Source organism: Pelodiscus sinensis, chromosome 1 (genome assembly GCF_052426305.1).
Source record: "Pelodiscus sinensis isolate ZL-2025 chromosome 1, ASM5242630v1, whole genome shotgun sequence".
Lineage (NCBI taxonomy): Eukaryota > Metazoa > Chordata > Testudines > Trionychidae > Pelodiscus > Pelodiscus sinensis.
Window position 1 is genome coordinate 99,791,945 of NC_143052.1, and position 26,895 is coordinate 99,818,839.

The 26,895-nt window shown below is 42.5% G+C and overlaps 1 protein-coding gene across 3 annotated transcripts in view; it reads right to left on the reverse strand.

Annotated features, from left to right (window-relative positions):
* Window positions 1-5,335: 5,335 nt before the first annotated feature.
* CHST11 (carbohydrate sulfotransferase 11) overlaps window positions 5,336-26,895 on the reverse strand; it is a 274,744-nt gene continuing 253,184 nt past the window's right edge. For all 3 annotated transcript variants that reach the window (XM_075938701.2, XM_006137994.5, XM_006137995.5), the window contains exon 3: window positions 5,336-6,275. In XM_075938701.2, coding sequence (XP_075794816.1) covers window positions 5,421-6,275 — 855 coding nt within the window. In that variant the 3' untranslated portion in view covers window positions 5,336-5,420. The remainder of the gene's footprint in view (window positions 6,276-26,895) is intronic.

A 26,895-nucleotide genomic window follows, 5' to 3' on the forward strand; every position in this document is an offset into this window, starting at 1 on the left:
TCATTGCACACTCTCTCAAATATATTGTTTCAGGAGGCTTTACTTTGGGGCTGCTGGCACAGGATTTTTAGCATATAATCTGTCCCCTCAGTGGCACATGCTATAGAAGAAAACTAGGCCCAAGAAATTAGCTAACTCTAGCTGAAATGTTAGTCTTCAGGGTTTCTGTTAAATGTTTCCTTTTGGAGTTTTTGTTCATTGTGTGCCTTTGGATTGTTCAGCTAGAAACCCTGTGGTTTGGTTGGAATGTCAGGACTCTTATCCCCTTCCAATTTTTTTCCCCCACTGCTTTATATCCCTAGGGCCTCTTTCTGATTTAGACTAAGGCCACATCTACAACATACATTTTCAGTGGCATAGCTATATCAGTCAGGGTCTGATCTATGACCAATCCAGCTGTGTCAGCAAGAGGGTCCAGTGTGGCTGCTGTTAGTGTTGGCCAAACAGGGCATTTAGGAGTACAACTTGTTTTTTTTAAGGTGGGATAGAAAAGATGGTGGGATGGAGATGAGGGAAGTGGATTAAAGCTTCATTCACCTAGAGTACTTTACCAGAAGCATACTAGTACAGCTCTCCTAGGGGTGGGATTCACAAAGATCTTTAGAAACTTCTACTGATTTTTCTTTACACTTACAGAGTGGTGCAAGAGGACTCACTGAAACTGAGAACTGGGCCATTTAATACTGATCCTCTATAATGCCATTTCAGAACTTGGGGTCAAAAGCATTGCGGTCCTGCTCTTTCCCCCTTGTAGGAGCTACCTTCACAGTATTCCTGATAGCTGGGGGGGGGGGGGGGGGGATTAATTTTGGCCTCCAGCCTGGAAAACAGGGCTGCTGTTGGGAATGGCCTAGAATTTACTTGCAAATCTGGAAGGCAAGTCTGCAGCTCTATCTAAAACAGTGGCTGTAGCTCAAACACAAGTTATGGGGTTGATTCAGGAATTAGTGCGTGGATCTGTAGCCTATTATGCAAGAGATCTAATTAGATGAGCATAATGGTCTCGTCTGGCATTAGCATCTTATAAAATCTGTTGCTTACCTCAATAAAGTTTCTGCTTTTAAAAACACCACCCTAATGTGTATTAGAATGCAAGACAGAAATAAAACACACAGAGAAACTCTTTCTTCAATTTAATTGAAGTTACTTAGAAAAATAATCAGGCTTGAATGGCTTTTTTTTCTCTTCAGAGAAAGATTTGTGAGCAGTTCACACTTTTGTTGGCAATGCATAAGTTAGCTTTTTTTCTCTTTTATTAATAGTATATTCAGATATGAGGAGATACTTTTCTACAACAAGCCTTCTACTGCATACAAATAGGTTAAAAAAATCAAACCGCACATCAATGTTAAATTATATGTACATAGATTGTGCATGCATGTAAGAAAATAACACTCTCTGTAACAAGAGTAATAGTAAGGACAGTCCCTTTTGTACCTGAAAAGTTCAGCAGACTATAGTTAACCTTAAAACAGCAGGGGTCAATTTGATTCTAAAAGCACTTTGCTATTGCAGTGTGTAAGACTTGGTTAGACAGTCTGAAAAGGTTTCTTAAATGTTTGCTAGAAGGGAGCATGGAGAAAGTCACATTTCTGTGAACTCCATGAAATATCATCTAGTTCATGTGGAAGAAGTATAGCTTGGAGTCTAGAAAAGATCACAGCAGAGCCACTGTGGACAAATTACTCTAGCAACACTGGTAAAAACTGTCCGAGTGTGAAGACCCAGGGTTTCAGGATTTGTGTGTACTGTTTGAGATTATAAAAACTAAGTACAAAATGTTACTCTAATTTTTCAGCTCTGGTCACTTTGGCTCTTGCCAAACTACAAGCATTGGGCAGGCATATCCTCTCCCCACCCCCTTCAATACACACATGGTTCCCATTGGCCTAACTGGAATTGCTACTACCCCCGTCCCCTACTCAAATATAGAAGTCAAACTATTCTCATAGAACCTTTGTTCTGTGAAGTTTGCATTGGTCTTAAGAAACAAATATTAGCTGTGTGTTTAGCAGATCGGAACAGTCTACGACTCTACTTCCACTGATACCTTTATGGAGTAATTAATAGGCATTATGATAAAAGGCTTCTTGAGACAAGATATATGGTTGCTAGGCAAAGCCAGGGGCCCAGCTCTAGCTCTGCCATATGGATGATCTGAATTCCACTGCTGGACTCAATCTTTTACCTTGGGAGAAAGAGAAATCTTATTTCTCAGCCAGTCTTTTCATTGTGAAAGGATGGTGCCTGATTGAATATAGAGATACTACAGCTCTAAGGATCTTCCTGTATGGGTTCAGGTGCAAAAAAAAAAAAAAAAGCTCAGTCTAATCAATACACACTGAAGCTTAAAGTAGATCCTCTCCGTTAGTCCTCCATAGAGTTTGGAGATTAGCAAGCAGGCTATTACCATATTCTATTTTGTCAATTTGCTTATATTTAACTATACTTCATATTCTCAGATTTGTTCCACCATATTTAAATCAACATCCTGTGAGGATCTAGGACCAAGAGCAATAAGCAATTTTGGATGCCCAATTTGAGACACCTTTATAAGGATTTTCAGAAAGTGCTGGACATGTGCCCTCGGCGATCAGATTTCTTTGAAGCACCTCAATTTTGGCATCCCAATCATCAGCCACTTTTGAAAATCTTGGTTGTAATAGCACATGTTGCAATTTTCACATTTTCCAAGTGCTTTTTACCAAAGCCATGAAATAAAATGTGTCCACAAACCAGTCAAATGAAAGTATTTAAGAACAGGTGGAACTGATAATAAGGGATGAATAAAAAGACACAGGGAAAGTACATCATCCCCTAGTTTTTATATATTTACTGACCAGCATTTTTTCTTGCATGACCATTTTAAAAACTTCCTGCAGAGCAGGGGAGAAAACATCTAATGGATGAATGAAGAGAAAGTTAGATCAAAATATTAACACTGCCAGGCACATTCAGCAAACAGATACAACCTATAAATAATTTGTAGACCAAATCTACCATCAGTGTAGGTGGGGTTTTTTAAAAAGCAAATATATAACCACTGAACTACATAATAAAAGAAAGACAGGGCACATACTGTGATAGGCACTTACACCAGAACCCCACACTCCATCCAAGACAATTGCTTTCAAGTAAAAAATTAATAGGCAATCAGAAACCACTTAGGAATTTATAAATTGACTAAATTTAGACAGCTTACCATCGCTCCCAAATAGCATGTAGGTTTTATATATAAAATGTCCATTTCAGAATTGACAACGGGGGTTGCCATCTTTTCATAAGGGCCAAAGTTCAGCTGTGAAAGTACGTTAGGTGCTTCTTGTTAGCTATGTTATTTCTCCTGACAGATTTTTGTCCACCAGTAGCTTTGCAGAATAAAACCAAGTCTTATTTCTTTTAAGTTCTTTAAAAGTAATCAATGTCTGTGTGGGTTCTGATGGACATAAACATAATTTTATGTAATTCCAAGGTCTAGCCTAGAGATTCATAAATTGGGTCAAAAGCAGAGCGGCTTTACCTATTGCCTCCTCTCAACTTTTCTAACATTACAATTACATTGTAATTTGATTCTAGTGAGATGGCTATGGACAACTCAAAGTAAAAAAGCATTACCGTGAAAAGATTTTTTTTAACCTATCACCTTGTTTTTTGCAAAACAAAAATCCCAGTCCAATGAATGTTTGCAAAATCTGTAAGCAACTTTCGATTTTGAAAATCTGTAGCATTTATGGTGATAATCTTGGCTGTCACTTTGCCAAGTGAAAAGCACGTTATCAACACCTGTTTCAGACAAATTCCTCTGTTCCCCTTTCAGTGGTAGGAAAATAAGCCAGAAGGAAGTGGTGAAGCACTGTACAGAATTAGTTCACGCTGCTGTCTCCTCAGGTCAGGACAATATGGTAGTTTGTATGTAGTAGTTCATAAATAGCATGCCCACTGCTGGCTTAGTTGTGGATCCCATTTACATCAAACAGCTAAAATTAAATAAATCTTACAGGTGGAAAATACTGTATTCTTCTCACAAAGGTTGCAAATAGTTCTAGATTAGAATGATCCATATGTTTCTTTTGTTACCTGGAGAATGTTTTGAACAAACTACTCCCCCAGCACAATATTCCACCTCAACAAACATTATATACAGAGGAACGGCTACTGATACATTGACCTTACATAGAAGGGTCATGTTCTCAAACGAGACTTAACTCAGGTTGTAATATTAAACCACTGGAAATTAGAAACACGCTCACCAATGGTTTTTAAATACTAACCAATAAATAGGGGAAAAAAACTACCCTGGAGGTGAGAGGTCATGAAACCAATATCTATTAAGAATAGAGGAGTGCTTTTATTGCCTCTATGCTTAGCTCAACATGAATATGAACTTTTTGGATGCATATATATATGTAAGTCTTATCTTGGCAATAAGACGTTTGTATATGCTATATATATATATATAGCATATACAAACGTCTTATTGCCAAGATTTTCTGAAGTGATTAGTGAGTTTGGGTGTACATTTTGAGATCCTTTAAAAGGGCCTAAATTTTTAGAAAGTGTTAAGCATCCACCCATTGAAATCAGGCCTCCGTTAAGCTGGGTCAGGTTGGGCATTCAGAATCACTAGTTCGTTTTGAATCTGAGTCCATATTTATTTGTTTGTAATTTGCGCCAATCCTCATCAGCATTCATTGGGCTGGCAAGTTGGAAATACTAGGCACTGGGACACAAGCGATATTGGTGATAGGGCCATGTCCAGATAAGAAATGTTTATGATTTCTCTCTTCAAGGGATACATTCAACTTGTTAGTCCTGGACTTTAAATGTTTTGTGTAACAAAACGTGTTTCATATTTTTCCTTTCAGGTATAAGAAGATAACTTTCTAATTTTGCTAAGTGCAGAATCACCTTGGCAGAAATTTCTACTAGGGTTTCCAAAATACATGGCTAGCAACACTAATCAATCCCATTATTTCCCCCCCATTTAATTTTGGGAAAGGTTAATAAAAAGCCATTAATAACCAACACAAATTCAGATTAGGTAAGTGCAAAACCAGATAATTTGTCCAAATATTATCGTATTTCTGCTGCTAAAATGAAACCTACCAAGAGACCATGTTTTAAATAATTATAAATAACATTAGAATTTGTTGAATGCAAAGATAAATGAAATTCACCAGAACACAATTAATGTTTATAAACAGTGTAGCAGTAATATTCATTTCTAAAGTGAGATCATAATGATCCTGTTATCCTGTGAACTGTCCTTTCTTACAGATGATTTAAATAATTTCGACTGTGCTGCTCGCAGCATCATTCAAAAAGAAAATATTAATTTACAAAATAACAATTCTCCATATTTATTATGACAAATAAAAATCTTAAATAAAACAGGCTCTCTTTCCTCCTCCTCCTCCCTCTCATTCCAGTTTCAGGTAGCTTGGCACTGAGTAATTGAACATTAAAAAATCAAGTTTGTAGACTTCGTATAGGTGTGTTTGGTGTTCCGAGCTGATGTTCTGGAAAAACTCTGTGGTCATTTCATCAGTAGTTCTCGTAGATTTTGCATAGGTGGGGAACTTCAGATAGCTGCCTACTCCTGCAAGTTGAAGGATGTAATTGGAATCATCTTCAAGTGTCTCATATTTTCCTATAAGATCATAGTGGATATGGCAGGGGTGGCAGAGGGAGTAGACAGTTTGCCAGTGTTCATTGAACGGCTCTTCTCTTTGGGTGTGTGGGTCAATGAGATATGCCACAAACTCCTCAAATTTCACATCATCACCTTTACGCAGAGCCTCCTGGGTGGCATTTTTCCTTTGGCGCCTCACAATTTTGGTGCCGTATCTCTTGTGAAAGGAGGTGTTGTACTTCTGGGTGAACTTGTTCCTGTACGCTGACACCAGTCTCTCAAAAGGCTCCCGGACAAACAGGAACTTCATGTAGCTTTTTAAGCGGTGGTTGATCTCTGGAATGCTGTACTGGTTGAGGGTCTTCAGGTTTGAGGATATATGGGCTTCATTGGCCGGTATTTCCATGGGGTCACTGTATTTGCCCCGTCCTGTCAAGACCATCATGACTCTCTTCCAGTTTGTACAGGCCACTTTGGGTACATAACAATAGATCATTTCATGATCTTCATCCACCACCAAATGTTTGAGATCATTGGGTGTCAGCACGCGGCGTTTCCTGCTAGACATGCTGTTGGCTCGACATGTATCTGTGACTTGATCTCTCCTAATCTGATGAAGGATCGCTGTATTAGACAACTCCAACTAAAAAGAAAACAGACACAAATAACTCAGTATATATTGGAGACGCTAGTTGCCTTTTTATTTACTAGGTTAATTCCCACTGCTCCATTTATAGAAAAACAGACCATTGCAAGTACCATATTTAAAAGGCTTAATTCTTTGTTTGAAGGCAGTAATTCTGAAGTTAGAGGATAACCATTTGCCTCTAAACTTCTTGATTTGAGCTGGTACAAATGAGGGTCTTTAATATTTTACTGCCTTCCCCTTCAGCAAAAGGGCAAGGGACTGTGTGCACACTCACGTATTTTGGCAGCAAATCTGTGTGCCATGTACTTTTATGAAATGTCACTGCTTTCTTAGATATAGAAAAAGACTCTCGCCAACCACTGTGGTCAAACTCATTTGTAGAGGAGTACAGAGCTGGCTTGACCTTTGCTTCTAAGACATGGCTGAAGAATACCATTGTCTGACAGTTTGCCAAAAGAAAACAGCATGTGCTCTTGTTGCAGATGTCTTTCACTCTACAGAATTAATCATCTCAGCTCATTTCTTGGTTCTGACCTTGTTATGTGAAATAATACCATGGAGATTTCTGGAGAGCAGTCACTGAAGTAATATCTTGAGCAGGAAGAGAATTCTGTCTGTAATTTCCCATCTATTAATTTGTATATTTAGCCCAGAGGGGTGAAGAGTTTGTGGCCTTTTAACACACTGGTACTGCCAATATATTACTCTTTACAGGCAGTCCCTGGGTTACGTACAAGATAGGGACAGTAGGTTTGTTCTTAAGTTGAATCTGTATGTAAGTCGGAACTGGCATCAGCCGCTGCTGAAACTGATCAGTTTCAACCGTGGCTGAATCTGGACGCGAGTTCTGAATTACATACAGATTCAACTTAAGAAACCCAGCTGTCCCCAAGTCAGCTGCTGCTGAAACTGATCAGCGGCTGATTCCAGGAAGCCAGAGGCATGTAGATTAGGCTACCAGACATAGTAAAATGAAGCGGCGATTTAAATAATCGCCACTTCATTTAAATTTACATGGCTGCCGCACTGAGCCGACAAACAGCTGATCAGCCGTTTGTCGGCTCAGCGCGATAGTCTGGACGTGTAGGTGTCGACATCAAAGGTATTTGTCGACCACCCAAGTAAACCTCATCCCAGGAGGCATACCTGGGTGGTCGACAAATACCTTTTGATTATTTAAATCGCCACTTCATTTTACTATGTCTGGTAGCCTAATCTACATGCCTCTGGCGACAGAGGCATGTAGTCTAGACATACCCTAAGCTCCAGAAGTTCAAATCCACCTGGTCACAGTTACATTATCTGTTTAGAGAGTCCCTGGCTCCTGCTGTGAAATCTGACAGTGTTTGTGCAATGCCTAGTACAGGGGTGGGCAATCATTTTTGGCTGGGGGCCACTTTAGAAATTTTTGAAGTGGCTCCTGATTAGTCTGTGGGTGGGGGAGTGTGACTGTCTCCTGCCCCCCAACCCACAAGAGAACTGCCAGCTGTTCTGAAGAGCTGGCAGCTCCCTCTAGGTACCTATGCCCCTGGCAATGGGAGGAGACTTTGCGTGCGCCACTGCGCAGGTCAATCATGGCCATGAGGCAGGGGGAGCACACAAAGTCTGCCCACACCCTGCAAGGTAGCATCATGTTTAGTCACTCACCAGCAGAGCAGCAGCTGGCAGTTGATTGAGTGCCAAGCCCCTTGCAGGGCAGGAGCAGACTTTGCACACTCCCTGATACACTTGGGGGCAGGGAGAGGGTGAAGTCTCTCACTCCCTGCCCTCTGATGTGCAGCACTTAAGAGTCAAGCTTGGCAGTTGACTAAGTGTTGCATGCTTCCCCATCCCTAGGCTCTGATTAGGGCTTCTGTGGGCTGAATCAACCAAGTTGGTGGGCTGAATTCAGCCCACCGAGGCCCTTTTATCTTCCACTCCCCACCTACCACAATGAGTCTACCTCCTGTGCTTTCTTAGCCCTTTCCCTGAGTTCTAATTCAAACACAATGGCCTAATGTGAGCATCTCCTGTATGTGGTATTCCTCTGAATGCTGGCCAGGCACATTTAAAATGAAGTTTGATATTACAGTCCTGGAGATGGGAAGCCAGCTGAAGAATGTGCTTCCCATGTGCCATGGAAGTCACCCTGCAGGGAATTAGTAAGTAGGATGTCTAAATGCTGTTGTACAGGATCACACTGCTGTTTACAGAAACTGTCTATTCCGGGTGTTGAGGGGAAGAAAATAAGAAATTTTAACAGCTGAAGTTGCTGCTCTTTTCACAAAGCTATAGAACCAACATTGATTTGTTAATTAACTGCAGTTACATGGGGCATTTTGCCCATGGTACTGAACAAAAACACTGCTCTTCAGAGCGGTAAAAACATCCCTGTTGTAGTCAATAGCAAGATCAGCTTCTCTTTATAGTGAAGCTGGCCCTCCTACTATCTTATTTTACTTCCAAATTCAGAACTTTTAAAGCTTGCCATCTTACAATGTGTGTTTGTGTGTTCTTGTGGCTCTCATCTTGGCCTACATAGAGGAATTACTGGGAGAAGTTCCATGGCCTGTACTACAGAGGAAGTCAGTAAAGATGATGTAATGGTCTCTTTTGGACTTAAAGATTACAAATGAGTTTTACAGCACTATACTTTGATTATTTCTAGGCAGAAGTACAACCATCTAGATCAGTGGTTCCCAAACTTTTCGGCATCATGCCCCCTTTTTGATTTTTGAGAAACCCTCACCACCACCACCCAGCTCCCCCCAACAGCAGCAAAACTTGAGCCAAAAAAAAAAAAAAAGGGACTGACCGGGGCCGAAAAACAAAAATAGCAGTGAAACTTGGGGGGGGGGGAGAGCTGGGTCACCTCATGCTCTCCCCCCTCCCTCCCCCGGAATTTCTTCACAGCCCCTAGTTTGGGAACCCATGATCTAGAATCTCCTCTCAGGGCATATGCATATTACCATTACTAGGCATTTCATCTATCCCAGGAAAGGAGAATAAGGTTCCATTTGGATTGCAGCTAAGTTGGGTTGCACAACACTTCTTAAAGTCACTTCTTAAAGGTGGATATATTCCAAATTTGGTGCTGCTTGTGCCTTTTGCTTTACCAGTATGAACACATTTCCTAGGCACAGTTAGGTGCCAATACCATGTTTCCAAAAAATATACCAATATGTCAGGCCTAGCTACATATACCCTAGCTGCGATGGGTCTAATGCATTGACGGGTAACCTGGACTAGTGAGTGGGCTGCAAGAATGGCCCTCCATCTCAGTGGGCTTCAAGACTGTCATAACCAAGACAATCTCCTGGAATAGGGTAGTTTTGCTAACTGAGCTTATGTACCTAAAATGTGCCCCTGACACAGATAAAAGACCATATAACAACTGAAAAGTTTCTCACTCTCCTGTCTTGGAATCAGAGTGAAGAAGGACCAGGCACCATGACAAGTTTCTTTCACTCTCAATCTTAGGTACAGCAGCAGCAATTACAAATAATTAGCCAACAGTCAAATACCAGAAATAGCTACTAATAGAGATCCTGACCTAAATTAGACCTCAGATAAAGTCAAAAGAGAAAAGACCCGTTTGGATGTTGGTTTTGTTTGTTTGTTTTTTGAGAAAATGTAATAGATGGGTTCTTGAATGCTTTTTGTGCTGTTGACTTCTGCAGAAACTGCCAGAAAGGTCCACGTGCTGAATATTAGTTTTAGTTATGTTTAAGTGACAGATGGAATACTCAACACGTGGCTAAATGCAAAGGAAAGAAAAACTCTCTGTGTGTGATTGCTAAGCTCATCCAGTATCTTGCAGTCAGGGCTGATGATCAGCACCTCACAAAAGAAGCTTAATTATCCATTGTCTCATTTCAGGACATTCTGCCCTTTGCTGGATCATACCTGGGGCTAAGCATGTGTTGTGTTTTGTGCTGTTTCTCTGCAGGGTATATGCTTCAGGTCCTGCATTTGCGGACTAATTGACAGCCATCAATCTACAAGATGGACAACTACAGATTTATTGCTAGTGAATAAATTACAGTAATGAGCTGAGAGGTATTTTCTTCTGTCTACTTAAGCGCAGCAGGGTGAGCTAATCTTTGAGGGCCTTTCCCAGTATTGTGGTCAAGCAGCATGTTTAAAATCAGACCTGCTAATTGAAAACATGTCCAGAAGTAGCATGTTACACTTTAGGCTTTATGGGTGTTTGGCTTGTTCCGATTCATTTAGACATCTGCGCTGAAGGCATTTCCCTAATGGGAAAGCAAGGAAATACCTATATGTCACTCAAAAAAAAAAATCAAAAGCTCAATTCTGTCTGTGAGAGAGACCCAGACAGGTGCCCACGTGCTGCTGAAAGAGTATATTTGTGTACTCATGTTCTCCTTCCCTGTCATAACTATTCCTTATGCCTAGTGTTGCTGCTAAGGCCCTGAATTACCCGAGGGGTGAGCAGGAAAGCTGTTAGGAGCAGTAATTCTATGAGGAGATGTTGCCAAGTTGCAGGGAAGTGCACACATGCATGTGGACCCTGCCTGCAGTAACACTGAGTGTCACTCTGGTCAGTTCAGGGGGACAGCTGAGTTTTGCCATAGTGAGGCCTGCAGGATTTGCTTTGAATTACAAGTTCATCTCCTGTTCAGCCTATTGTGCAAAAAAATTCTGTCCACTCTGTATCACTGTGGAGCTACCCCAGGTGCTACTGAACTAGCTAGCAGTTATCTGTTTCTGTTGAAAATGTGTTTTATCCACTATCATGGCTATAAATCAAAGCTAATCACCCAATTTTTGTTAAAGTTCAAGATGTTTTGCACCATTGAAATGGACACATTTTAAGAGGGATAAGGGAACTTTCGGAAAAGGCTTTATTTTCCGAAAGATCCGCGTCTAGACTGGCGCTTTTGTCCGGCAAAGTTCAGTGCCGAAAAAAAGCAGCAGCCATTTTTATGCTAATGAAGCGGGGGAGATTTAAATCCCCGCTTCATTAGCAATTGCGATACGTCTAATTTGCATCCCTTTTACGAAAAAGGGATGCAATCTAGACATAGCTCCAGTGTTGTCTTCAAGTCGTCATTGTCAAGTCCAAATCAAGTCTCAGGTCACTACACTTCAAGTCTCAAATCGAGTCTCTAAAGTCACTTTCAAGTCAAGTCTCAAGTCTTAATTTAAAAAATGTTAAGTCACTTTTGTACAAGCCATCAAGATCAGCATTTTCGGACAATTTTTTCACCAAGTAGATTTAACAAAATTAGCAAGTCTCAAGTCGAATCTCAAGTCACAAACAGTGAACCCGAGTCGAGTCTCAAGTTGAGTCACCTAGGCAACTTAAGTCGGACTCGAGTTCAAGTCATGGGACTCGAGTCAACAACTCTGCTAACTGCAGTGTAAAACAAAAGGAAAAACTATGTAGCACTTTAAAGACTAACAAGATGATTTAATAGGGTGATGAGCTTTTGTGGGCCAGAGTAAATATACTGTGAAAGACCACACTACACTCTTAACCTCAAAAAGCCTGACACTGCCCATTTGCCATTAGACAACTGAGGGTATTAGCCTTAATGTTGGTCATTAGCACTACAAACAACTTTAGTATAGCCCCATTTATTCAAAATGTTTCAGAGTTGTACACATTCAGATAATTTCTGGGAACATGACTCAAGACAGGGAACATACAAGATTTATCCAAATCTTGTTAAACTGATTTGGACTGCACTGACTCTTCTTGAACATCCAAGTTATATTTTACAATCCCTATTGCAGTGCCCTCTGCTGACCACCCATTTTATGCACTTCCTACCACATCAGTCTCAATCTTGGATGGTCTCTTTACATTGCCAGAATTAGCATGACATGAAAATCAGGCCCACCGATGAAGCCCAGTGATTCAAACGGATCTGGGGCTCCCAGCTGCTTCTGCTGCTACTGCTACTAGAACTCATGAAAGTTGCAAGAATCAATGACATCACACCCTAAATTATAAACAGGATTTATAAAGGTGCTACAGACAGACCCTTTAAATAAACTAAGGCTATATCTACACTATAGCAGGGATTAATGCTCTAAGATCATCCACAGGTGATTGATTTTATCACATCTAGTGAAGACCCACCAATAAACTGCAGACTGTTTTGCAGTTGACCCATGTAGTTTACCCCCTGAGGAGACAGGTAAGATAAGTTGAAGGGAGAGTTTCTCCTATTGACTCTCCCATGGTAATTCAACCTAAAGCATGTTGACCCCCACTATAATATTCACGTAGTTGGGGATGCATTCCTTAGGTGGACTTTCTGCAGTGATGTAGACATAAGATTAGAAATAAGCATACTGGCAGTACTAGCACCAACAGAGAACAATGGCAATAAAGATGTGGTTAAAATAATCAATTAAAATACAGTATTTGGGGGCAACAGGTGGGAAGCCTCACAAAGGACAAAGAATCATGAATCCAGAATAATTTGAAGAGAAATGTTAGTGCTGCAGCATTTCCTGGGACCTAGAAGGGAAGCTTGGTGTCTCAAGTTGTATGTACTTAAAAGCATGTTGCATAATATTTTCAATGTTATAAGGTGCCTGGTGAAAAGGAAATTCAATCGGAAGATTTCCAATGCGTTGTCCCGTAAAACAGTAGCAAAAACCCAAGGAAACCTAAGATTAGACTGTTAGTATGAATTGGTATAGCTCTATTGTAGACAGAGAGCCTGCATGTGGCTCCAAGAGTCTAACAATCATGTGACTTTGATCTGGGCCTTCTATGACTGACAAAAAAGGACAGTATGTTTGATGAATTTGTCCACTTCTAGCTTGTTCTTTAAGTACGGTCATAAATCACTGTTCATATTAAAAGTTCCTGTCATTTACTAAATGAATTTAAAATGAAAAACCTTCCTGCTGTCTATAGAGCTATATTGCTAGAGGTCACCACACACTTCTAGCATCTTTTATGACACTATAACATACTCTTCTTATGGAGTTCGGCAAAGAGGTTCCCAACTCAGTAACTGGAAAGAATCAAGGTGAATGCAGTTATGCTGCAATCTGCCTCAAGATATTACTATTCATCCAATGTCATTCCTAGTGGGGCTTTGAGACTCCCCACCATCTCATTTTGGGGGATAATCATGGCAGCCCCTGTATATTGCCCCTCTACTTCCTGATGGTTATCCAGAAACAGTGTGGTAATCTCACAAGGAGCTACAGCTCCCTGACTCAGACTTGCTGTGGCTAGCTATCATAGGTCTCTGCAGTATGAGCTGACATCCTGATGCTGGAGCCGAATCCAGGACCTACCAGGTAAGTGAGTGTAAACCCTCTGGCTATGTCTACACTGGCGGGTTCTTGCTCCAGAAATATGCAAAGGAGGCTAAGCGTGGAAGATCGGTGAGCCTGATTTGCATATCTAATGAGCTGCCATTTTTGCAGATGAGGCTCTTGCACCAGAAGGAGCGTCTACACTGCCCCTTCTTACGCAATGCCGTTATTCCTGAAAATAATCAGCGTAGTGGCATTGCGCAAGAGGGTATTTCTTGTGCAAGAAGGGGCAGTGTAGACAGTCCTCCTGGTGCAAGAGCCTCTTCCACAAAAAAAGCGGCTCATTAGATATGCAAATGAGGCTCAGCGATCTTCCACGCTTAGCCTCCTTTGCATATTTCTGGAGCAAGAACCCGCCAGTGTAGACATAGCCTCTGTGTGCAAAACTCCCCCCGAGGCCAAGGGTAACTTGATCAGTGCCGGGCTTGCAGAATTGGGCCTTGAGAAACTAGATATTTATTTACATGCTGGGAGAGGTATAAGGATCTTGCACAAAAAGGGTTTTTTGTGCACAAAGGAAATATCCACACTACTTGTTTTTGTGCAAAAACGGCTGGAATAGATTATGCAAATGAAGCATGACAAAATGCTAATCAGCGCTTCATTTGCATACTCTGTGCCAGCAAAAGCCAGCAGTGTAGAGATAGCCTAAGAAAAGAATGGGGGCAGGACACCAGCAGAAAGAGAAACCCAAAGTTTTGTTCTGTTGTTAGCTTCCTAGTGTAGTCTTTGTGAAAGAAAAGTGTCTTGGAAGACTTGTAGGAGGACAGGGAGAAGGTGGTTGTAGGTGGGCATTTTGTGGTTGTAGGTGGGCATTTTGTATATAGCAGCACCATAGGAGAGTAAGAGACAAATGCTGCATTAAGAGTAGCACTCCTGGTCTGGCACTGGCTATGGGTGAGTGCGGACACCAGAAGAGATTAAATCAGAGATGCAAACTGGAATGGAGTTGCATAGAGCTTTAAATGTAAGGTCAAGGGACTTTCATTTTGATGCAGTGGGCAATAGGGAGTCAATGGAAGGATTGGCTCAGGTATCGCTCTCAAGTCCATCTGCAACTCTACATTGGGCCTAAAGACCATGGACAGAAAAAGACTCTCCCCAATTTCAGTGGACTTTTGATCAAGCCATAGCTGCTAACAGACTTTGCAAGGTCCCAGGCAATGTGGGTAGGTGGGGCTTTGGTTCTGGCCCCTAAAAAGGGGCAGGGGTTAGGGGCAGGCAGCCCTGAGTACCACCCAGACCATCTCCCGGACCTTTTTAATAGCCAGCCCCTAGGGAAACTGCTCCCTTTGTCCCTCCCCCCACATCGGCAACCCTGGATCCAAGCCCATTTTCACTGTAGGGTTGCCAGATACCTTCACAAAAAATCCTGAACAGGCAGGGAAAAATTGGTGTGTGTGTGGGGGGGGGGAGACCAAACTTAAGAAAAAAAGTCACTGTGCCTTTAAATTACCACACACCTTGCTTCCCCCGCCCTCGCAGACACCGCCAGCCATCTTTTTGAGGAAAAAAAGGCTGCTGTGCATTAAATTACCTCGCTCCCCCCGCCCTCACAGATGCTGCCGGCCATCCATCCGAGGAAAACCGAAAATACCGGACATGTAAAATGTGGTGTTTTTTTTACCAGACAGAAGGCCAAAATACCAAACTGTCCGGGTGAAAACTATACACTTGACACCCTATTTCACTAAAGTGGAACATCTGGTATTTTGTACCCTTCAACAAGAAGTTCTCCATAGATGCATTGAAAGGCCATGAAATCAAAGCTTCATTCCAATGATATTCAAGCATACTTCATGAAAATGCATCAAACTCTAATCTACAAGACAGGCCAAAGGGTTGATAGTGATTCTGATACCACAAAAATTGGCGCCATAGAAGAGCCTGAATATGAAATGGCAGAAAAGATGAAAAATCTGAAGTTGCTCTAGGTTTGGAGACGTAGGATACATAATTCCCTTCACCCCACATGTCTCTGGCCTGGTATCCAATTGTAATGGATTTTTGTGTAAATAGGTTTCTGCTTTTGTACCTCTGGCATAGTCTAGTAGGTGTCATAATCAAATAGGACCTAATTTTTCTCCTTAGTTCACTTTTAAACTCAGTATAGTGTGTACCCATATTGCTCTGAAGCTTCTGAAAACCAAATAGCTTATATTTTTCTAAATGCTGCTTTGCTGGTGTCTCATAATATAATTTTCTGCCTTTAAAGTAATATGCAAAAAACCCAAAACAAACAAACAAAACCCCCAAGCCTCAGGTCAGATCCTGCATGTGTTTAAATGAGCAGAACTCCCACTGCATGCCAGTGTGTTCCGTGCTTAGACTTCTGGCAGGATCAGATCCGGGCATGGTCCTGCTATTTTTACCCATCCAAGCAATTCTGCTCAACTCAACTCATGAATAAGAAAGGGCATGTCTACACTGGGGAGTTATTTTGAAATAACTCTTCTAATTTTGAAGTAACAAGGCAAGAGTCCGCACCTTCCAAGCCAGTTACTTTGAAATAACTCCTGTTTGTGAAGAGGAATAAGCTTATTTTGAAATAGTTATAGCTGGAGTGATTATTTTGAAATAAATTATTTCAAAATAACCTGGTAATGTAGACATAGCCAAAAGGACCAGCTTTTGCTAAGGAATTAGGCTCCCTGCAGTTAAGAAAAAATAAATAAAATTTGGTCTGAAAAACAGATTCCACAAAACACTTTTCCTGCTTTTTCTAACAGTGGTGCCTGTTTGTAACAGAGGCCTCAACAAAGATTAGGGCCCCATTGTTGCTAGGCGCTGTAACACCACACAATTTAAGTCCTGCCCTTAAACTACTTACAATCTAAAGAGACAGTATAGACACAGAAGAGAAGGGAAACAGAGATACTGAAGTTACTTCCTGCAAAGTCACACAGCAAGTCATTGGCAAAGCTGGGGCTAGAACCCAAAGTCACCTAAGTCCCAATGAAGTTCCCAACTGGACCACACTTTCAATCTCACCTAAGTTTTTCTTTAAATGAGCTTGCTAAGACAAAGGAAAGTAATGCAGCTAAAGCCTCAGTAGAGTGCACGTACTGAACTGCTGCCAATTAACGTTTCAGCTTTGATTTGTGACTTTCCCCTCTGTGTTTTTGTATTGGACGCAAATCCTAACCTTGCTACTCAAAGGGCACAGCTTCCACTGCGCGCCTGTGACTGCCATTCACTGATGTGCAAACTGACCTCGGTTGCCCTCGCTCTACTGTCTTATGGCAGCAAGCTGGAAGTCGCACATCTTGCTTTTTCAGCTTCCTACTGATGAAAGAATTGTGTGACTCCACACTTTAAAAAACCTCCTATTAAAATGCTATTAGCTATTTATAAACTTAATGACAATAGGATTTTCCACCAAATATTTTTGCAATAGAGTCAATGGGCACAGCAATATCATTTATTAAATAGGGTAAAGAAAGAAAAGGGTGCTGCTTCTGCCTTTTTGTTTTCTTATGATTAAAGACATATATCAGAGGTTCTGCCCCAAAGAAGAGCTGAGCTCCAAATTCATTGACATGGGGATTTCTCACACCTCTCCACAATGAAGAGTGGTTGAAAATAAAATGAAAATTTCCATCAAAGGCATTTCAGTTCCTATGCACAAAAATAAACCCACTGGCGATAAACTCCTCTGCAGGCTTCCTTAAGTAGCAGCTATGAATGGCACAATACTGCTCTAACTGCTGTCCTTTGGTGTCTCTTCCTATTAATGCCAGCATGATTCAATGCCAAAAATACACAAGACACCATTTTAATGTATTGCAAATTTGACCACCAGGCACTTTATGAAAAGAATGCATCTCCCTGGGTTTAAGTACAACAAAGAGGAGCGACAAAAAAATCCCAAATAACCATGACACAACTCATTCAGTAACTTTCCTGTTACATTTTTAAGCCTCTTAGTTGCCTTCCGATGTTAAAATTTAGGGGAGATTATGAGTACTTAGTAATATTAACAGTATAACAACTTGTTACTTTCCTGTCTAGTTCTTTCTCTCATCTGAGGACTGAGATTATAGTTCATCTATTTTTGGGGCAGAGTGCTAAATTTTAATTTATAGGGAAAGCACAATATAAATTACACTAATGCTCAGAGTTTTTAAACCTACTAGTTCTGTTCTGTTTTTTAAATGACCAGCATGGATAATCCTTTTCCAAGATCATCTTTTTCCCTTTTAGCTCATTTCCTTGAGAGAACTTGGGGGGTGGGCAAGCCTCTCTTAAGGTTTGCTTTCTGTGTGCTCCTGAATTGTCTGTCTGCAGACTGTTGCTGCCTGCCTTGCATTATGCTCCTTTCATGGATTCTGAACACTTGCCAGATTCTATTTTTTCCCTCCACTGACCTGGGTAAAATGCTGATGCCCCTTTTGCAGCTCTGGCAGCATTGTCCTGCTCGTTGCTCTGCTGACTGCTTGAAGACTCCATCAAGAATGGGAGGCAACAGGGCGCCACAATAATTTTTTCAAATATGTGCTTGACTCTGTCAGCATGTAAACCCTTAAACAGGTGGGTCCTTCCCATCTCTTGTACATTGCCTAGCTCCCGCGCACAGGCTCTGTGGTCATAGCCCTTGGGAATGTTGCCTTCTCCCCATTCCCATGAAAACAGCAGGGCAGGATCCAAAAAAGTGGTCGGAGAGGGTGCTAGCTTCAGTGGCCCCAAGGAGGCACAGTCTGTAGCCAGTGGCAAATCCAGACATTCAGCTGGGTGTTTGGTTCACTAGAAGGAAGTGCACTTGCCTCCTTTACTGTCGTGAAGGAAAATACACATGGCATGGCTCTCAAGCTGCCCAGCTCAGATATAATGGCTTCCATCCTAGATGAACAGCCAGCACCCTTCCCCTCATCCTCTACATGATTTCCTAATGAGAGGATGGTGAGTTTTGACTTAGTAGTACCAGCTGTAGCTTCCCCTTCAAAGCAGGTGAAATTAGCATCATCTGGTTGTAGCCTTGGAAAGGGACTAGGTTAAGAGATCCTTCAACTCAGCTATAATTCTATACAGATGGAATGGGTTTTCATGTTGCCCATATTTTTAATTGCTTGTCATTTTTATAAGAGAAACTGCTCATTTTCTCTTTGCTGAACAAGTAAAGCATGAAAGCCACATGTGATGGACGGGCTTTGAAAGAACACGAGCCCACACGTCAGCTCATACCTAAGGCAGGAAGGCTTCCCTGCCTGCGCATACTTAGAGATGCTCCTTCCAGGGCAGGACTGAAACACTTTGATAGGGCAATAGGGAAGCAGCAGGCTGTGCCGCACCGATTGTGTGAGCGAACAGAAGATGGCCTTATCTAGGACTAGGAGTAGGACAACTTAACCAGGCCCAAAATTCACAAGCTAAAAAGGGCAATCAATCCAGGACAATCTGGTCCATCCGCTAGCAGAGGCAACACTTTAAATACTGGCTGCAGCTGGAGAACGGGCTCCTCGGTACCCTCCATGCAGGATCTCCAAGGCTATGTCTACACTCACGGCTTCTTGCGCAAGAAATATGCAAATGAGGCTAAGCGTGGAATATCGCCAAGCCTCATTTGCATACCTAATGAGCCACCATTTTTGCAGAGGAGGCTCTTGCGCCAGAAGGAGCTGTCTACACTGCCCCTTCTTGCTCAAGAAAAACCCTCTTGCGCAATGCCGCTACACTGATTATTTTCAGGAAGAACGGCATTGCACAAGAGGGGTTTTTCTTGCGCAAGAAGGGGCAGTGTAGACAGCTCCATCTGGCACAAGAGCCTCGTCTGCAAAAATGGCGGCTCATTAGGTATGCAAATGAGGCTCAGCGATATTCCACGTTTAGCTTCATTTGCATATTTATTGCGCAAGAAGCCGCGAGTGTAGACATAGCCCAGCTGTTGGATTCACATAAGGAGCCAGGGCCCTTCTTGTGACCCACTTTCACTGTCCCTCTTTGTGCTGCCGAGTGTGGGATCCCTCCTGCCCAGTACACACAGAGGTGCAGAGGCCCAATGAAACCTCTGAAAGGGTCCCACAGAGTTATGGCACAAAGCACAGTGAATTTTCTAGGCAAGGACCTTGCCCTTTGAACACTGATGCTAATCCATCTACCATAAAGGTGGCTGATACAGCAATGTACAATAACGGGCCCACAATTCCTTTTATGTTTAATTTCAAAAAAGTAACCGATCTATTTGCAGGATGTTTATCCTTTCATGTTTAAATTTTTTATAGTGGTTTGACGGGGTGATCCTCTGACACTGAAATAAGTGCATCAGTTTAGACCAGAAGTTACAGTATCTTGCAGTGCTCGAAAATGCAGGAAAGTGCACGCTTGTACTTCAGATGCAGCAGTTCTACCTCAAGAGGCTATTGGGCAGTTAGTGAATTTGGTGATGGTGCCTGTTTCCCTTCATGAGCATTTCACAGAGACAGGTTGAGTCCAGTTGAGTTCTCTGTCAGTCGGACATCGCAAGCTGTTGGTCTGTGGATACTCTGGTTTTGCTCACTTTTTGGTTTTAAGTAAGGGCAAGAAAAGACTGCTTAGTCCCCACACAAAAAGTGAGGAGGATATGAGGAGCCTTGCCTTCTCTTCACACATCCAGATAGGGACCGGTTATAGCAGCTCTCCTGCATGCCTGGGCTTCTAGGCACCACTGTTGCTGCAGGGACTCGCAAACCCAGAAACATGGCTCTTCAGAGAGGCTCCCTTCTCTGCCACTGGAGAGACATCATCCCTCAGGGTGACACAAGCTTCCAGGAATTCCATCTAGGGAAGTGACTAGCCCTTAAAATATGGCTCTAATTTCAAAAGAGATGAAGAGGATGCCTTTGGTAGGTTTCACACGTTGTCATGTCTCAGTGATTTCAAGAGCAAATGTTCTCATATGACAAGTAGAAATTGTTGACTTCCAGCTGTGCTGACTCCAAGTGCAGCTCTTAAGAGTCACACTTACTAGTTGTTTCCATTTCATGCATTTTCAGCAGCAAGATGGATCCAGATCCATCTATTCTCCCTCCATTGATTTGTTCATTTAAAAAACCCTCACTCCAAACACTTTGGGGTCCTAGCTAAAGCAAAATTTGTGCGCTGCATTCAGAATAGGAGAGTTTGTTCACGTTCCAAAATGACAACGATACACATATGTGAGCTTCACACCGGCTATTGACTCCATTTTTTAATTAGTTTTCTCTTTTCTTCCCCCATTGTCTTTTGCCTTTATAAATAAAACAGAAACATTGTAATGGTCCAAATGACTTCATCTCACATTAGCAATGCCAGAGAGTTTTGGAGGCATTAGAAGAGCCCCTCTTGGCATGGACTGAAGGTGTGTGCTGAGAACTGGAATTCTGTAGAATTGTTATAGTTTAAGGTTTACATTTATTTTTCATTCTGCTTATTTTCTGCTTTGACTTTTTCCCCTCTAGCATCTCACTAGCTGATCTCACTTTAGCCTCTGCTGCTTGCTCTCTCGCTCTCTCTCTCTCTCTTTTTAATTTTTTTTTCCTATGCAGAACACTAACCATACTGGGTTGAGAGTCAAGTTGAACTTTCAAACCCGCAGTTCAGGAAAAAAAGGATGCAAACACTTTTTCAAAGGAAAGCACAAATGTTAAGTAGAATGGATGAGAGGCTACTCCAAAACATACATACTATTTAGAAGATTAAGATGAAGCCACTACCACACACTGCTGCTTTAAACCTGATACAGAACATCTGCTCCTGTTTAGCTTTTAATGATTCATGGATTCTTGCCTGCCTCTACAATGAGAAAAGAAACACTTGAGTGGAGCTAAACAGCAGGTTAGCTTATCCCATTGCGAGGAAGAGACAATCTTTGCCACGCTTAGCTGAGCAGAGATGAACCACTAAACAGCCAGCCAGGAGACTGAATGCCCACACATGGAGAAAAGGGATGCCTTTTTTTTACAGCTTAGAGTTGGCTCTCACTGAATTTTCTTTTCACCCCTGCAGCTTATGGGCCTAACTTAGTCTCCTCTTCACTCCACACAAACACTTGAGAAGGAGTTATTACCTCCCCGGCCACCTCTCAGTGATTTTTCTCTGCTAGAGTAGATTGTGCCAGTAATACTTAAGAACCCAACTAAGGGCCTATAAAGCCCACTGAAGTCAATGGGCATTTCTCTATTGACTGCACTGCACTTTGGATCAGAGCAGCCTGAGGCTGGCTGTGGCAGCTGGCGCCCCAGGTGGAATGCGCAATCAGTGCCCCCGCCTGCAAGGCCATCAATGGACTGACGTCATCATCGACTGCCCCGGGCGCCCCGTGATGTCATCATCGGGCGCCCTGGGCAGCGGCGCCCTAGGTGACGGCCAAGTCCGCCTACACTCACGGGCCGCCCAGGCCTGTGTATGTTAAACTCTGGGCATGTAATTGGTCTGAGCTCAGTATGGGAGGGTCTGAGGTAGCAAGTCTACATACAGTAGGAATAAATCCTAGTTCCAGTTTGAAGTCCCAGTAAATATGCTGCTGGCAGAGAGCACTGCAGGTGGTGACGGTTTGATCTCTTCCTCCTCCTGAAGCTGCATCTGCAGCCACTCTGGCAGACTGAGGGCTGGGATAAAAATAACACTCGGTATTTATAGGATACTTTTCATCTGGAGACATCAAAGTCCTTAACACTTCCCTCACTGCCAGATGTGGAAACAGCCACAAGGAGGTTCTGCAGGTTTAAAAAAAAACCCCATGAGTTTTTAGACCTCTTCTAGCCCACTTGATACACCCCAGAGACTGGGTCCTAACTCATGGTTATTGAGCTCTGAGGATCAATACCAGATAACCACCTGCAGGGGCTCCTCCAATGCCTTGTCATGCTGCACAGAGAAATAGTTTATTTGTGGGGCCTGTCAGGCCCTCCTCAGCAGCAGAGATGGGGGAGTGAGACTGAGGAAGGATTTGCCTCAGAGCATTGGCAAAGCTCCTTCCCCAAAATGGCCCCAACCGAGGACAACACTTAATGCACATGCTTAAAATGCCATTGAAATTAAGGGGTTTAAGCACATGCTTAAATACATTCCTTCGTAGGTCTACTTTACTGAGCCAGGTTCCAGGGTTGGAAAGGGTGCTAGTCACACTGTGACTATGATGAGGGTGAGCACGGTTTCAGTGGGGGTAGACAAGGGGCCAAAAGCGATTGCTTGGAGATACATCCTGCCTTCATTGCCAGTTGTTCATTTCTCACCACAGTACTTGAGAATTCACCTTTCCAAACTAAATCAGTGACGCCAGAGACAAGGAAACTAGGGGTACTACAGCACCCTTGGGTTTTACATGGGGACATGACCACTACCCTGCTCCCCAAATACAGAGCCGCTGGCCCAAAGACCCACCCCCTGTACCTGGGGCTTAGCTCCTGGGAAGCCATTCTCTCTCCCCACCTCCATGACCCTGCTCCCCGGGTCCTGGACCCTGGCCCTGTCACTGAGTTCTAGCCCCTGTCTCTGGTTCTAGCCCAGCATGCAGGGCCTGACTGCAGGCTCTGATCCTGTAGCTCCGCTTCTGATCCTGTGCCCATCCCTAGCCTTTGCACCCTAACCACTCTGCATCCCCTCCCTGCTCCTAGAGACTTAGCACAACTCCTGACCCATCCAGGTATGGACAAAGGTAAGGGGATGGGCTTTCAGAACCCCCACTATTAAAAAGGGTTCCAGCGCCACTGAGTGACACTGAGGAACTCAATAAGTAGACAGTTGGCATTAACTGTCTTTTAAAACTATATAGTGCATATTCTAGCAGCACATTTAGCAGCTTTGTTAGAACCCTCTGGCTATGTCTACACTCGCAGCTTCTTGCGCGAGAAATATGTAAATGAGGCTAAGCATGGAATATCGCTGAGCCTCATTTGCATACCTAATGAGCCACCATTTTTGCAGACGAGGCTCTTGTGCCAGAAGGAGCTGTCTACACTGCCCCTTCTTGCGCAAGAAAAACCCTCTTGTAAAATGCCGTTATTCCTAAAAATAATCGGCATAGTGGCATTGCACAAGAGGGTTTTTCTTGCACAAGAAGGGGCAGTGTAGACAGCTCCTGGCGCAAGAGCCTCTTCTGCAAAAATGGTGGCTCATTAGGTATGCAAATGATGCTTGGCAATATTCCATGCTCAGCCTCATTTGCATATGCTTGCGCAAGAAGCCAGGAGTGTAGCCATAGCCTCTGAGTCACTGAGATCTGATTGGAATCAGCAAAACTTTTATTTAAGTGCAAGTCTTCACTTTCAAGAGGCTTTTGTGATGGAAGAAAATCACTTAACTTTGTATGCACAAGCACAGAGGCGCTTCATGTTTGTTTGCTTAATGTAAGAATTTAAATGAAGATTAGCTCCTCATGGGAAATCAACTAGTGTGTAACAAACTGGCCCCTTCATGTGTACTTACCAGGCTAAATGTACAAGGCAGTGTTGTTCTCCTGGAAAAGTACTGCTTGTTTCGTAAGGAGCAGAGGGACACAAGCGGGATACAGTTTCTGTGGCATAGTAGGACGAAACATTGTGCCAAACGTAGCCAGCTTAGAGAACCAGGTATTAATTGTGAGAAACGAAGCAAGTCAGTGGGTGAGGCCAAAATACAATATTACCAACAGTCCAAATTAACTGCACGTTTTTACTAATCCCGCGACAGTATCTGTAGATGGGTTTAATACACGATATGCATGGTACATAGGAAGGCGAGCAGTCAGCGATCCAGTTGCTTCCAGGCAGCTTGCAACTAGATAGCTTTAAATGGCCTTTTGTCACTTTGATGCTGGCACATATGCTTAAATATTGTAAAATGCTGGCCTACTAGACAGGATTTGGTTAACTGATTTAAAAAACCAGAGAGTCCCCTTCAAGGAATCTGGTGAACAAGAGCCTGAGAGGGCAGATTGATGCGTTAGGAAATGAAGGGGAAGAAAGATAATAAATAATACATGCAGTAAAATATTGCTCATGCATCTCTGGCCTGAACAGTTTCTTTTGAAAACGCTCCTGCTTTTGATGGCAGAGACTGGCATCTGTGTGTGACAAGAGGGAAAAGGAAAGCAGAAAAGCTTGTGATAGATGTGAACTATTAAATAACAGGGAATATTTGGGGAATTAATATTTATGAAATGTAAAAGACGACGGTAAAATAAAAGCTGACACAAACTTATGAAAGGAGGATGATTTGAGTTAAGGCAGCGATAAAACCTGCAGTCTGTCTGTTCTGTCAAGAAACTAATTCCCCTCTGCAAGGTCTCTGTACCAAGCAATGTAAAAAAAAAAAAAAAGAAAGAAAAAAAATATAATATAGGCCTGATCCTGACTCAACAGAAACATTTCTATTGACTTCAGAGAGCTTTAGCTCCAAACATATATGAATTTTGGCTCCTATTAGATTTGGGGCCAGCAGTCTCCCCTACGCTCCTAGAGAGATTGTCCACAGTCTGGATGCACAACACCTTTCTACAGCTCTGCAGATTCAGCTGACAATAATGAGACAGGTAGCATGGAATATGGATGCATGGTGGGGGACCCTGGATAGTGTGGCACACCTGCTTTTGAAGTGTGAATAGAATCACTGGGGGATTTTTTCTGATAAACCAGTGGAAGTCTGGCACTCAACTTTCAGTGGGAGTTAAATGCCCAACTGCCCTTTATACCTTTTGAAAAATCTGCCCCCTAAGAGATGGAAAAGCCCTGCTTGCTCACCCAGTTCAACTTCCCACCATACAGCACTGTTCCCTCCTCTACTGTACAATCTCTAAGGTTAGTCTTGTTTTATAAGGTCCCACTGCTTTTCTTGGGAGCTCATTTTATAGCCTAATACATCTCACTGCTAAGATCCCTCCTCACCAATATTCAACCTAAATGGTAGCTTTCCTATTGTCTTTAATGTCTCTGTGGATAGAAAACCTAAATGATGGAATGGCTCAGATAAAAAAGGGCTAAGCTGAAACCACCGACAGCCTCAATTCTGAATTGGTTTCCTGGCGGGTGCATTTCTTGGATATGACTATAGTTTTAGGCAGGGTTATGTTTAGTTTCTAGACATGGTTTCCTCTTGTTTTGACCGAGCTGAATTGCAGTAGCATAATCATAAGGTTACCATGACAGAGTTGTATATACGGATTCTAGGAATCTGAAAAAGTTAGCTGATGGATCACATTTCCTCCTTCACAGAACACCACTGATAAAAGCTTCTTGGCAATGCAGTAGAAAATAGGCTCTCCAGACCCACGGCTCAAGGAACAACGTAAATTGCCGTGTCCTCTGCACCAGAGCATATATTTAATAGAGTGTTTGATCTTCAAACATCTTTCAGCCAAAGGCTTGTGTCAGCACACAACAGCAGGTACTGCAGACAGGTTGAAACAGTTTCTTCTCTGTGACACTTACTCTTGTAAGTAGCCCCTTCTCCCACAAGCAATCTCAGTACTTCACTCTCACTGTCCCATGAGCAAGAGCTGCAGAATCAGGCCCAAAACTAAGGAACAATGGCATCCTTTTCCTTACCCTCCTATCCACTATTACCCAGATTTCAGCCTGTCCTCTAGTGGTGTAAGTGACTGCAATGCCTGTAATGTTGGTTGGCTGACCAGCTGGTTTGAATGGAAATGATAAGTCCATAATAGCGCCCTTATTCTGTGAAATGAGTCTGCACTACACCCATCCCCAAATTAAGCTGATCCAGTTATAACATGATACAGATATAACCCTGCATGAAAAAATACGCTTCTTCTTAAAGAAGAAAGCCCCCCTCAAGCAGCTTTTCAGACTTTTGAATATAAATTCAGAAAGGAAAAAAAAAATCCACAAAGGGATACTAGCAATAACCGGGCTTTGGAGTACCATGGAATGTGAATAAAACACTGCATTAAGCTGTGGCCGTTTTGCTCAACCTCAGAACATAAAGTTTATTGAATGACTCCCAGAAGAGAGGGAAATGGATTTGGCCCAAAGTAATAAAGTCTATAATTAGTTTTTATAGAAAATCCACAAACTGTGCTCAACTCCTGCCCAAGGATGTTGGTGGTGGGTTTTTTGGTTTTGTTTTTCGGTTTGGATTTTTTTGTTTGTTTGCTTGTTTTGTTTTGGGAGTTGAATCATGAATGCTTCATACCTCTGCACACTGATAGGTGGGCACAGAAAGGAATGCTGAAGGCAAGTTCAGCTCATATGCCTATGCATGTGGTCTAGCAAAAGAGGAGAAAGTTCTCCGTTATAGCTGTTTGGTCACAGACTGGCCAGTTCCCACCACTGTGCCTTGGTAGCAAGGAAAAGGGCCATAAATCTGCCCAGCCTGCTGAGAAGCCCCACAGTGTGGCAATCCCTACTAGCATTGAGTTAATTCCACCCCTTCT